This window comes from Pelodiscus sinensis, chromosome 2, assembly GCF_049634645.1.
Source record: "Pelodiscus sinensis isolate JC-2024 chromosome 2, ASM4963464v1, whole genome shotgun sequence".
Classification (NCBI taxonomy): Eukaryota; Metazoa; Chordata; order Testudines; family Trionychidae; genus Pelodiscus; species Pelodiscus sinensis.
Window position 1 is genome coordinate 219,966,629 of NC_134712.1, and position 16,194 is coordinate 219,982,822.

Consider the following 16,194-nt stretch of genomic DNA (forward strand, 5'->3'; position numbering starts at 1 on the left):
AAATTCCTTTTGTAGAACCAGGCCCTACAGATTGTGATCAGGTCACTTTACTCTTTAATATAAACTCAAGGAGCTCAATCACTAGAAGGCATGTTTCTTGTTCTTTATTCATTCTCATAGCTCTTTAAACTTTTCATCATTCTTCTTGAATTGTGAAATCCAGAACTGGACATAGTATTTCAGTAGTGGCTGCAACAGTGCCAGATACAGAGATGAGAACCTCTCCACTTATATTCTATATTCCCCTGTTTATATGTAACCCACACACCTTCTGGGTGTGGGGTATTTTCTCTTATAGTGGCACTTATACCACTTACAGAGAGGGAAAATGAGTGTGCCCTCCAGCCTTAGCTGAGAACCTGCTGGCTTTTAGCTCAAGCTGTAGAGGCTTATGTATGAAACTCCAGAGGTCCCATGTTTGGTTTTACCTGTCAGCATTAGATATACATCCAAGAATTGCATTAGTCCCAATGGCTCCTGCAGCTCATCATCAGCTGATTAAAGACTAAGTCCCCCATGCCTTTTTTGGAGTCACTGCTTCCCAGGGTAGATTCCTTCTTCTTGTAAGTGTGGCCTACTTTTTTTTATTAGTTATATAACTTCACATTTGTCCTTATGCAATGCATCTTCTTTGTTTGCTTGTGCCCAGCTTTCCAAATGGTCAAGATCACTTTGTATACATGAGGTATCCTGTTCATTATTTATCCTTCCCCCAATCTGTGCATCTGCAAACTTTATCAGAAATGAGGTGATGTTTCTCTTTCATCCCTAATCTTTGCAGATATGAGAGGCATTGCTGTCTTCACATGGCCAGAAATCCTACTTGGGATTGAAAGAAAGGAAATTCCTCATGGGGAAACTAGTAGAGTTGCCTGGGTCCTTTAAAATTCTTATGAATTTTACTTTGGACTAATGTAATTTAATTCTTTTCTGTGGTAATAACACTTTTAAAATTGCACTATTAGCGAATGAGCAGCTGATGAAATAGCACATTTATCATTATACACCTGGTCCAGGGATTTCTTAATATTTATTTGTGGAGAATTCCATCCACTGTTAAAAGTGAAAGAAATGGCAATTCTTCTGAAATGCTAATAGTCAGGGCTGGCAATGGTTGGTTGGGGAGAGGGACAAAGAGGGCAGTTGCCCTGGGGTCCAGTGATTTAAAAGAGCCTGAGGCTCCATGCTCTTTAAATTACCACCAGAGCCTCTTGCGTCTCAATCCAGGCAGCACTGAGGCCTGGCTGAGGGAAGCACAGCATGGTCCATATGGTGCTGAGGGATGGCTACCCAGCCGAGGCCCCACCCTTTCCCGGTAGATATCATGTAATCTGAATAGTCATTTAACCACATAAAATATTATTGGTTACACAACTATTTGATAAGCCCTGGGAGCATGGCCAGCAGCCAGTGCGCTCCGGCCCCACTCCCGGGGGAGCCTCCTGCCAACCTGCGCTGCAGCCTCTTTATCAGAGGCAGCAGCGGGGAGTAGCAGGTGGGATCTGGTCCACGAGAGGAGCCTGTTTAAAAACCAGCTCCCCTCGCGGACTGACTGCCTGATGCCCTGTGCTGCTGCCTCTGATACAGAACAGCCTCTCTCTGCAGCCAGCTTGGACTCCCCACAGACAGGGGCTGCTGCCATGATAATAGAGGCTGCTTCCAGAGAACGTGTCCACATTTTCAGATCCGTTTCTGAAAAAGGGGGCATGTTCTTTTGGAAGATCTATATTCCTCATTTTATAAGAAATAAGGGCTTTTCCAAAAGAGGAGGTTTTTCCCACATTTGGCCATGTAGATGATCCAACTGTCAGGAAAACCTCTTCTGAGAAAAGAATCGGAAAAGGATACGCAAATTGTGGTTCACAATTTGCGTACCTTTTTCCAAAAAAGAACTGCAGTGTAGACACAGCCTGAGAGGTAAATTAGAGCTAAATTACAGGACAGAACATTGAGAACCAGGACTGGTGGCTGTAAACAATCTTTATGGACTGTAGGAAACTTTACACCCCTGATAAGTGGAGATCCGGATAACTAAAATCATACTGGACCATGGATATTGCCAAACCAGAGAGTGCTAGACTAAAGAGGTTCAACCTATATGTATTTAGTAATACATGTGAATTGTGACTGCATATATGTGTGTATAAGTATAATACAGGTTGGACCTCGCTGATCTGGCACCCTTGGGATCTGACTGGTCCTGAACAAGGGGATTTGCTGGACCAGGGAAGGTCCCGCCCCTCATGGCCCTTTCTACCTCCAGCCAGCCCCCACTGTTGCCTCAGTTCTCCAGGACTCTCTAGATGTCACTGCCCTGCTGCTGCTGCTGAAGCCAGAGCACCATGGCTAGAGCTCCACAACTGGGGCTAGAGCTCTGTGGCCAGGGCTGGAGCTTCCTAGCTACCGGTGGGGTTGGGGCTGGAGCTCCTGGGCCACCGAAGCCAGAATGGAGCTGGGGCCAGAGCTCCCTGTCTGCCTCTGGGATTGGAGCTTCCTATCCACAGCTGGAGATTCCTGGCTACTGCCAGGCCGGAGCTCCCCAACCCCCAGGGCCAGGGAGCTGCGCTGGGGCCAGAACTACCTGCTTTGCTCCCTGTACACAAACACCCTGACTCTGGGCTCCCGGCTGAGTCACCGGTGTCCCCTATGATGCTCCTGTCCCATTGCCAGACCTCCCTCTTTCTAAGCTCTGTGGTTCATAAACATCTGTGGTCCATGCCGGACCGCGGTTGTTGCCAGAACATTGAGTCCCAGTGAAGGGAGATACAACCTGTAGAAGAAATGGATTAGATTGGGCTTTTAGGCGCAATCCTTTGTGGGAGAGGTGGGTAGATGCACTACAACAAGATGAGCACCAGGAAGGAATTATGACTCAGGGTATGTCTTCACTATCTGCTGGATCAACAGGTAGTGGTTGAGCCAGGAGGGGTCAATTTATTTAATCTAGTATAGATGCAATAAATCGACCACCAAGCGCTCTCCTGCTGACTCTGGTACTCCACCAAAATGAGAAGAGTAGGCAGAGTCAACTCAAGAGCACCAGTTGTTGTCTTACCACTATAAAGATACTGTGGTAAACAGACCTAAGTATGTCAGCTTCAGCTACCTTATTCACGGTAGGATGACAGGAGTGTAAATATGTTTGTCCAGTGCTTTCCACTCCTTTCCTGATCTAGATCCTCTGGAAACTCAAAGGCTATTTCATCCAGCTGAAGGTAAAATTAACTGCAATGGAAGCTATTAATGTCAAGCTGGATCTATGTGCCAAATTGCCAGTAATTTTAAGAGTAAATAGAGAGTCGTTTCCTGCATAATATCTTCTTTCTCTACTGCGTACATGCTCTACACTCCCCAACTGTTTCAATAGCAGTTTGTATGTCACTTAAAAGTGCTTTGAAGATGGAGTATTGAAGATAGAGGACAATTAGTTTGAAGAGATCTCTGTTTCTGTAAACACAGCAGAGAACTCAGTTGACCTCATGGAAGTTCAATGCCTTCCTTCTATAGCCATAATGGGAAAGCGTGATTTGAGCCTTCAGGTGTAAATGTGAGTGTAGTGAGTGAGTGGCTAACTTCCCCGAGGCCTGTGCCAAAGAACTGAGAGGGACATTGTGACTAGACTCTGGTTGACAAGCTCTGGAGCATTAATGGCCCAAAGGAGCCAAGAATTTTTGATGAATTGCCCTTTAATGAACATAAGATCTCTTATTTTTAACTTCAGTTTAGTTTACTGCATAAATTCAAAATGGCACTATTAAAATAAATAGCTTGGCATTTTTCCAAAACCTTTTATCCCTGATGATTTAGTTTTAATATAATTAGAATGTATAATTGCAAAGTAATATCATGTTAATGAAAAAGTTAGTGGGGTAGTCCTTCAGGTACTTATTCAAAAAAGTTGTATTTCCTAGACCTCTAATAGAAAATATCATGGATGCAGAGTTCACATATTCACCTTCCTCCCCCTTCCCTCAACTGCAGGTAAGATAAACCAGACTTTTTGTTGTGAAACAATAAAGTTGTGTATATTTATTTGAGGAATATATACCTGGGGAGGGACTGGTGAAAGACCCTGGGAGGGTGGACTGATGGGGGAGGAGGGGCTCAGGGATGGGGCTGGGACTAGCACCTGCCTCAGGTGGTCCCACCACCTTTTGTGTGGGACCCTCAGGAGGAAAGGGGGAGAAATCAGGGCTGGGGGCAAGTGCTGCGAGAACTTGGGGGGAGCAGGTGTTGGGAGGCAGCTTCTGGACCACTCCATGATGGCAACTATGCACTCGACAGCACTCATTTATGCTGCACACATCATCTCCTGGTGCCAGGACAGCTGCTGCCAAATGTTGTGCCATAGCTCTTGGTCAGCACAGAGCTCCTGGTAATGAAGGCAGTCCAGGTGTTCCTGCTCCAAGTAGTCGTGGGGTCGCTGGCACCTGTAGCTCTCGTGGGGTTGGGAGGATAGTATGGGAGGTGGTGGACACGCTTCACTTGCAGCTGGCCCAGCCGTGAAGAGCAAAGGCCAATCATCCCAGGAGACAGTGTGCACAAAGCCTAGCCCTTATTTATGAACTGACACCGAAAGTTTTCAGTGCAGATGACGTTGAAGTGCTTGGAGCAAGGCCATCTGTGGCACAGATGTCCCAGGAAAGTCTCACAATCCCCATGCTGGCCAGGCCAAGAGCCTAAGGGTGGGAGGAGGGAACGGAGCAGCTCCACTTCCCTCTGTGTCCCTCTGTGTCACACACCAGGTCCAGCAGTGGCTGCATGCCACAGGGAAAGGACATTTATCCCTGCTTGCTGGGGGAGAGGGGAAGATATTCAGAGCTGGGCCAGCTGCAGGTGAGGCGTGTCCACCACCTCCCACATTATCCTCCCAACCCCATGTGAGAGCCACAGGTGCCAGCGACTCCATGACTACTAAGAGCGCGAACACCTGGACTTCCTCCATTCCATGAACAGGAACTTGAGGAGGACCACCAGGAGATCCACGCTGACGAAAACAACACTTGCTGGGGAGGGTAGTACTGGGGTCCCCTCCACTTCTTTTCCCTGGCAGGTTCCCCTGCAGGGGATCAGTGAACTCTGCCTCGCCGCACTTGTGCTGTCCCAAGAGTGTGAGCATGACTATGTGCAGCACTGATGCGTGTTTCCCTGACAGAACCCTACTTAGTGGTGGCTTCTGGTGGGAAGGTGACCCACCATGGAGTCCGGAGAAAGGCAGGCTTGTGCAAGAACATTTTGAGAAGGAGTGCAAGGTTCCTGTGTGAGAGCCTCACGGGGCTGTCTGCTCCGAACTGGTGCTCCATGTGCACCCAGGTGCACAGGCTGCTGAACAATCCCGAGGCTGAGATAGCCAAGCGAGGAGCATACATCCTCTCGAAACCTGCGATCTGCCCCTCCATGTATCTTGGGAAAGTAATGGAACTCTCCTGAAGTGGTCCAATACCTGATATTGCCTCACCCATCTTGTTTTTCTAATATTCTGAGACTGACATGGCTATGACTGTGCTACAGACATCAAAAACACAGCGATTGATGCAATATTTCCTATAGCTCTTTCTCTGTTACATGGGTTAAATGTAAAGTTTTGAAGAGGACTTATAATTATATAGTTGTCCTAGTGAACATGGGAATAATCTTAGTGAGGTCACCACCCTACTATATTTTTTTATTTATCTTTATTAATATTCAGTGAATAGTTAAGTCATGTCTATGATCACTTTGTCATAGCTATCATACCAGTTAAGAAAACAGTAGTGCTATAATTTTTCATTTTAAAGTTGATGGATGAAAATTTTTTTACCAATGTAAAATATCTTCTCTAGTTATTCAGATGAATGTATTAATTATGATTATGAATAATATGACTCATATTATATGAGGATGGTGTAACAGTTTAAAGGGGAGTCATATGATCAGTGAATAGAAAAAGAACAGTTATTTGAATGGATGAATATAGTTTTGTGTCTGAATAGTATATAGTATGGAAATAGTATGTAACAATAGTGCATGTGTGAATTTTCACTAATACTAACTGATAAAATACCTATTTTAGAAGAAAACATGTAAAGATCTAGAAAGTCAGTTATATATTAAACAAAATTCAGAAGCTATAGCTCAAACCACAATTTTATATACTAAAATATTTTGTGTGTCAAAAATATGTGTTAATGCCAGACACGGGGGTATCAGAAGACACAAGAAAATGAAAATATATATATATGTACGTGTGAAAAATCATCTGGTCAAGGAGTTTCTACATGCAAGTAATGCAAATAAAAATTCAGCAACAGTAATTTAAGGATGGAATACTTCAGGTATTTATAGAATTGAGTAAGACAGCCATAATCTGCAGACAGAGGGCAAGTGCCAAGTCCAGTTTGGCCATGTTGGAACTGCAGATACTTGAAATGCAGGAGTTCATACTCAAAAATAATATCTTAGATGTGAAATAATAAATGATACATGGTTTAAGTGAAGATCTAGGAAAGTGAAATTTTGGCAGTGTAATGATGAACAAGGAAAACAATGATTTACCTGTCATGTGGAGAAGGGAAAATAGAGTATTTGGCCTTGAGATCTGCCCAATACCAGATGGATTCCTATAAATACTGGTGCTAATAATATCTTAGCAACCAAACACATCTAGCACTAGAATTGTTCCATATTCTGGGAGAGTGGAATGTAAACCTCCTGAACAAACCAGAGTTGATGGTCTCTACAGAAACTAGAGAAAGGAACCACGTAGGTCCTAGCTATAGTAACTCAGAGGATAGTAAAAAACAACAAATGGTCTGGTAGCACTTTATAGACTAACAAAAAATATAGATGGTATCATGAGCTTTCGTGGGCAAAGCCCACTTCTTCAGCTGACCAATTCCAGTCATCTGAAGAAGTGGGCTGTGCGCACAAAAGCTCATGATACCATCTATGTATTTTGTTAGTGCTACCAGACCATTTGTTGTTTTTTCCTGTACAGACTAACTCGGCTACCCCTTGAAGCTTCAGAGGATAGTGTAATTCTCTCTGCTGTGAGGATTTGCCTTTTGGCCTGCATAGTTGTAGATCCAATTGACCTTAGCTCTACCATTTTCCTGGGTTGCCCCATGGGCTGAGGACACAAGTTATTCTGTGCAGAGTTCCAGAGTTCTGTCCGTAGCAACTTTGAGGTTTGTTAAGTATCAAACCAGTGAATGAATAAGAAATGAAATGTTAAAACAAATTGGAGAACATCTCTGGCAAACTGCTGCTCACATCCATACAGTGTTCCCAATCCATATCTTCAAGGCCTATCTCCAAATTCCTGTGTTGATAGTACTGTCCCTTATGAGAGAGTATCTCTAACTTATCATTTTCTATAAACATACCTCTGCATTGTTCTCCACAATTTTTACAGTAAATCTATAGCTCTTGTTTTGCTATTAGCAAAATAATCTTGTTTATCAGTGTGATTTGCACATATGGCACAAAATTAAGCTTGATCATTGTAACATTTTAGGAGTGCATTAGGATTGTTGCTGACCTTGGACACAGCCAGTGCATTACACATACTCAGTGGCCCAAAAGGAGAAATTAGCTGTCTATGTACAATTTTAGCAGACCTAGCCTACTAGGATATGTGTCCTGACTAGCTGGGACTGAGGATTCTACTACCCAACTCTATGACTTTTCATGGGGATCAGAGACCATTTATATTGCCTTTTTATAGTTTTGCTCAAGGGGGGGAAGACTATTAAAAGTACCATCACATTCTGAAATGGAATATTACTATATACTCACAAAGGAGGCACATTAGCATTGCTGTGGGAATTGACTCTTATGGTTCAAAATTTCAGAGTTAATGCTATAGTAACAGAACTTGTTGTTTTCTTTCATTTTTTAAATACCATTTAAGGTCTGCTTGTGTGGTTACATATAGATCTGATTTAAAGGCAGTTTGGAATTGCATCTATTGGAGCTATAGGAAATAACTTTCCTGAAGCAGATTCAGATACTCTGTGGACTCCTGAGAGCACAGGGAATGCACGGCCTTTAGGCTGTATTTGGATAAGGATTCTTAATATTTCCAACTGTTGCAGCTACCCTGTTGATAGTAATGATAAGAGAACCAATACTAGTCAACAAGACCATGTCTAAACTAGGAAACTATTTCAAAATTACTAAATTCAACTTAAAAACTCCTGATTTAACAAATTTGAACAAGCAAGTCCTCACTACGAGGAAGGATCGAAATTAGTCCAAGGCAGGCTCCATTAATGTGGATATACTACCTTGGACTTAGAGCCCCAGGAAGCACACTAGGGAGCTACGGGATGCCTCCTGGAGGCCAATAAATTCAAATTAGCGGCACCGGACCATCCACACTACCATTATTTCAAAATCACTTTCAAAATTTGCGTTACTCCTCATGAAAAGCACGAGTACAGAGTTCGAATTCTGTGGCCCATTATTTCAAAATGACAGGCTTGGGAGTGAGGATGCACCACTTATTAATTCAAACTTGCGGAGGGCGGGATTATTTTGGAATAAGGTCCTAGTGTAGACCAGGGCCAAGCATAATGTCACCTAACACCACTCAGAGTGCATCTACACAGCACCATAAACTCAAAATAAGATACGCAATTTGTCCTATGCTATTTTGAAATTTGAAATTTGATGCTTCTACACAGCACCAAATTTCAAAATAACACGCTATTTCGAACCATCTCTTATCCCTTGTGTTTTACCAAGATGGTGAAATAGCACTCCCTCTATTTCAAAACATATTTCAAAATAATGGGGGACTTGTGTAGATATGGGGTAATTATTTCAGGATACCTTCGGTATCCTGAAATAGCCAAGCAGTGTAGACGTACCCTCAGAGAACATAAAAGGAATGCAGTTAAAACCGCTGACAGCTTGCATATTGCTCTTCTGCCATTGTAGCTACTAGTGAAGCTGTAACAGTAGAAGCAATGGCGTGAAATTTTAAGAAAAAAGACTGATGTAGACAAGGACTATATTTCCTTCGGTACTTCTCCTAACAGACAAGACTATATAAAATATTCAAGACACAACAGATATTAGATTTTTAAAATGTTGGGTTGGTGGGTTTTTTTTCACTTTTCCTTAGCATTGTAAGTGAAGTCTTGCCCTCTTTCCCATTATTAATTAGAAAAAAAATAGACAGCCTAATATATGTATTGTGCTCATGGTAAGCAAAACATCCCTTGAAAAGTAGTTTCCTGGATATAAGTTCAAATTCAACTTCATAAGAATTCAAAATTGTAACTATTGTAAGTTCTAGATAAAAGTTTTTGAAAGTTAAGAATTTTCTATTTCTTTTAAATTAGTAATTTAGGGCCAAAGTTTGTTAGCAGTATACTCGTAGTATAAATTCAGAGTATTTCAGTGTCTGTAGTGGAATTATTTCTGATTTGCACAGACATAAACAAGAGCAAAATTTGGTCTTGAAACATTTCCAACCATATATCTGTAATTCTCTAAGAAAGTCTGATTTACAAAACTAGGTTTCTTATGACTGCTGCTCTCAGCTGGAATTTCCTACTTTCCTGCATTTTTCATGTAACTGTGAATTTATATCAAAGGTAGGCACTTCAAAGTCAGCTAGACTGCGACTTCCTTTTATATTTAGATAGTGCTTAGCTGTCTATGAATTTGTATCATGAATGTCCTAGTTAAATACACAGAGCTATGTCAATCACATATCATTTTGGGAAATGATTATAGGCTATGACTGACTAAAGCAAATTAAAACTAAATGTACAAGTTCAAGGTCTTAAATATATTTTTGACCTTAGCATCCAATATTTGTAAGTCTATGTGCGTGTTGCAATTATTCACTGCTTAGCTGGCATATGGTTTCTAGTGTGGGGAAAATGACACAGTTAGTAGGTCAAATTCTTCTTGCACGCCAGAGTAGCAAACTAAATTGATTTTATTCTAGATTTACATTGTTGAAACTGAGATCAGATTCTGGATCAGAGTTTTAAATTGTGAAGGAGGAGTATGTATGATACAAATGGTTTTTCTGAGAGAGAAATGTGGTTTGACCAATGTGTGACAAAAATAAGACACTGTACCAGCTATTCCAAATTTTCAGGGACCTTGCTATTTTCCAGCTGTTTACCCTTGATGTAAAATGGCAATTTGACATAGACTAACAACACAGTGTGATGTGAGCATCTGCGTAAAAGGCTGTACATATGGAGCATGCCCAGTGATGTGAAAAGCTTTTTACCCCACCCCCATCCTATCTCTGAAGAGATGAAATGAACTTTGTACTTGTAAATATCACTGAATACATTTAGCACTGGATTTAAAAGCTCCTCTTATAAGTACTATTTTAACAGGCAAAAAACAAATTAAAAAAAAGGCAGCAAAGATCTTTGCCTGTATGATCTCCCTGCATTGAGTTGGAACAGCTCTTACAATATACTTGAACCAATGTACTGTTCTTTTTTCATTACTAAAGCTTTTACTGGCATTGGAAAATTTAAGAATTTACTTGCACTAGAATACTTTAGAGTAGAGTGTCTGAAAGCTTGAAGGGCAGAGGGAAGCAAAGGAAGGAGCTTGCAGCAGAGCATGGATAGGAAAGAAACAGTGATTCTGCGGTGCTCACTGTGCACATGTTTTGTGAGAATCAGTGCCGGGCGCTGCAGCTGCGGACAATAACTGAGCTGTCTGGCTAATGAAGGCCACCTGGATCAGGCTTCTGAAAAGAGCCAAAGGAGGACGGCTGAAGAATTCTGATATCTGTGTAAGCCTTATGTTTTCATTGTCAGAATATTTATTTATTTATTTAACTGTAAGGGAAGACAGTTGCTTTCATTATGATAGAATTAGCAGAATTCTCTTCTTGTGATTATAAGATGAGACCTAAATCAGAGCTGTCATTATTTATTGAGCTTCTTTGGTATTCTGACTTGTTCCATTCTAGGAATACTTGAACAGGTGTTGAGTTGAGGCATATTTAATCAGTTGGAAATTGATTTATGGTTATTTATATGTTTTTACTAAAGAGCAGAGATGGATTTGAGCCATGATCATTTCTGTTAGAGAGTGTCAGGTGCCCTAAAATTAAAATGGAAGGCATGGGTTAAACCTCTCGGCACTGATCTTGTGTAATAGTAATTGTTAATATTGACTTTGCATTTTTTTTTTATTGAATCTGTTCCCTCCCTGGTAGTGAAATGTTTTTGTTTATGGTTTAGATTTTATGAAGCTATCCTTGAAACTGTTGTATGTCCTTCAGCCCTGCACTGCAGCACCACCGTTACTTGACATAGAAACCAGCTCTGCTTACCAAAAAGCATACTAATTAGAATAGGGATTAGGGCAGGAAATAAACCACTGAAGAGAGGACCTCAATTTTGGATAGTCTCCAGATTTGAAACCCTTATTTAATATTCTTCTTCTTAATGATTGTCTCTGCTTCTGTATTTTTCTGTTTGTGTGTGCGCGCGTGTATGTGTGTGTGTCTAAAAGGTATTTCCACAAATATACAATCAGAAAGGTATGGGAATACATCACCATTTTATTGTAATGTTTCTTCTATTTGTAACATTACTTCTTTTTCTCATCTGCAGGGTTCAGCGGACTCCTACACCAGCCGTCCATCTGATTCAGATGTATCTCTGGAGGAAGACAGGGAGGCAGTGCGGAGAGAGGCAGAGCGGCAGGCCCAGGCACAGCTGGAAAAAGCAAAGGTAAGGCACTTCTTGACACCACAGGTTCATGAACCTGTTCTTTTTCTAAGAGCTTGTTGTCTCATTTGGTTACTAGCAGAAATGTTTTTCTAAATATTCTTTTTAAATTCTTCCTAAGATCTCTTGTTCAGGAAAGTAACTATGTGATTGGAAATTGCACTTATCAAACAAACTGGTTGAAGACAGAAGTTGCCATTCTTGAGTGCCCTGACTGTATTAGAAGACTCATTTTGCTTAAAAATAGTTTAGTTACTTTTTGTTATATAGCCCATCAATTCCTAATACATAGGGACAAGTCATGAGATCCTTTTTTATAATCAGTGAGAGTCTTACCTGATTATGATTTGGCCCCATAAATCATGTATATTGTACAATCCTAGAAGTTAGGCATTGGAAATCCAAGTTTTCATCCGTCACGTCTAGGACTGCTCTTGGCCTGGCATGTACAGGCAGTCCCCGGGTTACGTACAAGATAGGGACTGTAGGTTTGTTCTTAAGTTGAATCTGTATGTAAGTCGGAACTGGCATCCAGATTCAGCCGCTGCTGAAACTGATCAGTTTCAACAGCAGCTGAATCTGGACGCCAGTTCTGACTTACATACAGATTCAACTTAAGAACCCCAGGCATCCCCAAGTCAGCTGCTGCTGAAACTGATCAGCGGCTGATTCCAGGAAGCCCGGGGCAGGGGCTTCCTGTAGTCAGCCACTGGTCAGTTTCGGCAGCGGCTGACTTGGGGACGCCTCGGGCAGAGCAGCTGGGGTGCTGCTGGGTTGGTCCAGTAGCGCCGCCGCTCCTCGGCGCTACAGGACTAACCCAGCAGCACCCCAGCTGCTCTGCCCCAGGTGTGCTGATTTAGCTGCTGCTGAAACTGATCAGCAGCGGCTGAATCAGGACTCCTGGGGTAGAGCAGCTGGGGTGCTGCCGGGTTGGTCCAGTAGTGCCAAGGAGTGGTGCTGCGGGACCAACCAGCAGTGCCCCACTTGCTCTACCACAGGCCCGGGGCTTTGCTCCATGTCTCACTGGTCTGCTGGGGGGGGGGCACTAGCTGCGCCTCCCCCCTCCCACCCCCAGCAGACCAGGGACACGGGGAGCAAAGCTGCAGCAGCGGTGGGGTGCCGTGCCTCTGAGGCTTTGCTCTGGCAAAGCCTCAGAGGCACGGTACCCCTCCGCCTCCCGGCTTTTCTCCAGGTGTCCCTGGTCTGCTGGAGACAGTCCCCAGCAGACCAGAGGCACCGGGAGCAAAGCAGCGGCGGCGGGGTGCCGCGCCTCTGAGGCTTTGCTCTGGTAAGCCTCAGAGGCGCGGGACCCCTCCGCCTTCCCGTCTTTGCTCCGGGTGTCCCTGGTCTGCTGGAGACGGTCCCCAGCAGACCAGGGGCACCCGGAGCAGCTTTTCTCACCCCGGAGGTTGAGATGGCAAGACCGCTGAGCTCTGGGTGGTCCCGCTGCCTGCGAGCTCCGGGGCGAGAGAGCCCCGTTCGTAAGTGCGGATCCGACATAAGTCGGATCCACGTAACTCGGGGACTGCATGTATAAGTAAAGACAGGCTGTTAAAGAGATCCATTTTCTCTAAAAGGAATGTATTGGTTTCTTTAAGAAAACAGTTTTACTTATCTTCTAAAGTAGGGGCAATCAGGATTTTAGAAGCCCTTGTGAGGAATAAGTTTGAGGCCCTCAGAGAAATTCTACGATACATCCATACTCATGGCGCATAGTGGCAGATTAATGATCACTGAGTGAGACCTAGCTCCTATCACATGAGTATGTATTTTCCATTAGATGCATATACAAGTGCAAGGTTTTATAGTCACAGTACTACAAAAGTGTGTATGTATATTTATCTCTGCTATGCATATTAATTCTTTGCATCATTTATACTTATGATTAACATTATATACACACACACTTAAAACATAGCTATCGTAGTGTTGTTCGTTTTTTTTTTCTTCTTTTATCTTTATCTATCTTTTTGATGTGTCTCCGATCTTGGAGTGCAATATACAATGTATATTTTTCCAGGGTCTCTGTTTTCCTGAGTTTAATTTTTTCTGTCTTATTCATATGTGAGTTTAAGTAGTTTAATCTAGTCTTTACATTCTCTCTCACCTATTTTCTCTCTGTTCCCTCTCACGTCCTTTTTCCATTTCTCTCTTCTCTCCTTCATTTCTTTGTTCCTTCTTTGTTATGATATCTCTGTTCTCCACTCTTTCCTCTCCCACTTTATCAATTTCCTTATCTATTCAGCTTCACCTCTGTTCATTTACGATACATCAGTTTTACAAAATTCTTGGGGTCACTTAAACCTTCATAAAATCAGGAATTTATTTTGGGCTTGTCTACACTACAAAGAAAATTTAAGCTGCTGCAGTCAATCTTCAGGGGTTCAAATTAATGGGTCTAGTGAAGACACGCTAATTCCAACTGAGGGCACCTCCCATTGGTGCTGGTAATTCTGCTTCTACAAGGAGAAAGGTAAGTCAATGGGAGCACACTCTCCCTTGGACCTTCTGCTGTGTGGAAGGTGCTAAAATGTGATTTCAGATACTTCAGCTAGAGTTGCATATCTTAATTAAAACTTATCCTCTAGTGTAGACCTTGCCTTTATTGAGATATACTTGATCAGAGAAAAATAGCTAGTAAATCAGACAGTCACTGGGATGTACAGAGTAACAGCTTTCTGAAGGCTAGAAGCATCAGAAAAACAGGGAAGGAGATGACTATTAAGTCTTTTTTTGAGAATTATAATTTTAACAGATGTCTGATAAAAATCCCAAACTACCTTTTTCAAGAGGTGCTGGAACCTGCTGTTCTTGGGCATTCTCAGATATCCCTCTGGAGTCCCACTCCTACTGTACTTCTATGTTCTGAGAGTGCAGTTTCATTTCTATCACAGAAACAGTAAATCTAGTCCCCCCCCCCCCCACTCACGCCTTTAAAAAATGCTCGATAATCTTTGAATAAGAGCAGTTTTGGTTAACGACAATTTAGTATGTCAAGGATGCTTTAGTTTAAGACTGCTTGGTTTTAGGAGCTGCAAAGCAACTATTGCTAGAAAAAGGTAAAAAAACAAATATTAGTAAAATAACTTAGCTTTAAAAGAAGATTTTGTGTAATAGTATCTTCTAGAATAGTGAGTGTAGCATTAGAGCACTTATTGCTTAGCTGATGCATCTTTTAGTGATGAGTAAATCCATGTGAGTGTTGCTATGGGAATTTGGCTTAGAGATGCTGGTTTGACTGCATGGACAGCCCTTATGAAATATTCATGACCTCTAGCAGAGCTGCCATAGTAGTTTACAGAGAAATTGCCAGCAGACCTTCACTTTTTAAAAACTGTATTTCCGTACATCAAAACAATGTTCTCACTTCAGTTGGCAGAGGAATAGTCACCAGGTCTGACTCTGTCTCTGGCTGTGAGACAGCTTGTAAACAGTTGAAATGTGAGGACATTGCTACAATCAAGCTGTTATAACAACGGTGTTTCAGTAATACGTAAAACACATTCTAAGTGTTGTTTTAAATCATCTGTGCATTAGAAGGGATTAAAGCAAGAACTGGAGGAACAGTTTAGTTGCTTAAAACAAACAGGTTTAAAAAACCTTTCATTTAGAAATGGCTGTATGGTTGCAGAATATAAATCGTTACATGCATTTAATATGTAAAGTAATCAACATATGATATTCATCACATTCAATTTAAAAACATTTCTAGAAAGAGACCAAAATTGCTTAAATCTAGCTAAATATCTCTGAAATATTACAGGAAATATTTTGCTACTTCCATTTATGGATGAGTTGTTCACCTCCTTAACAAATAATCAGATTAATGAAACTGTTAGTTTCACTTTATTTCACTGTTCACTGCACCAGGCTGCAAACACTGTGAATTGATTCCTGATTTCCAAGCGTGTCTGTCTTTTTTTTTCTTTATCTTTTTATGCAATCAGTCAGGAGCAAGTGACACAGCTGCTTTTAACTTTTTTCTCTTTAACATTGTGAGTGGAAATGTTGGTCCTAAATAAAGTAATTAGAATTCTATTTATCATAGGAATTATACATGAATAATGCAGAGGCTTTGAGCGGAAAATGATGGAGAATTAAGAATAGATATAAAACTGTCAAAGTGTTTCATGCACTTAAGGAAAACAGATCAACGAAAAGCCTTGTTTCTTCCTTTGAGAGAGAGGAAACACCTTAAAATTGTAGAATAGTGATAGAAATGTAGCCGTGTTAGTCTGGTGTAGCTGAAACAAAAGACAGGACTATGTAGCACTTTAAAGACTAACAAGATGGTTTATTAGATGATGAGCTTTCATGGGCCAGACCCACTTCCTCAGATCAAATAGTGGAAGAAAATAGTCACAACCATATATACCAAAGGATACAATTAAAAAAAGTGAACACATATGAAAAGGACAAATCACATTTCAGAACAGAAGGGGGATGCGGGGGGGGGGGGGGGAGAAGGTAAATGTCTGTGAGCTAATGA

At 41.8% G+C, this 16,194-nt stretch overlaps 1 protein-coding gene across 3 annotated transcripts in view; it reads left to right on the forward strand.

Moving 5' to 3' along the window:
- The window catches only part of CACNB2 (calcium voltage-gated channel auxiliary subunit beta 2), a 384,628-nt gene that overhangs the window by 234,979 nt on the left and 133,455 nt on the right, over positions 1–16,194 (forward strand). For 2 of the 3 annotated variants that reach the window (XM_006119502.4, XM_075922478.1), the window contains one exon: positions 11,589–11,708. In XM_006119502.4, the coding sequence (XP_006119564.2) occupies positions 11,589–11,708 (120 nt within the window). Of the gene's footprint in view, positions 1–10,276; positions 10,760–11,588; positions 11,709–16,194 lie in introns of those variants that run through there. The other variant, XM_006119505.4, reaches the window with a different exon arrangement.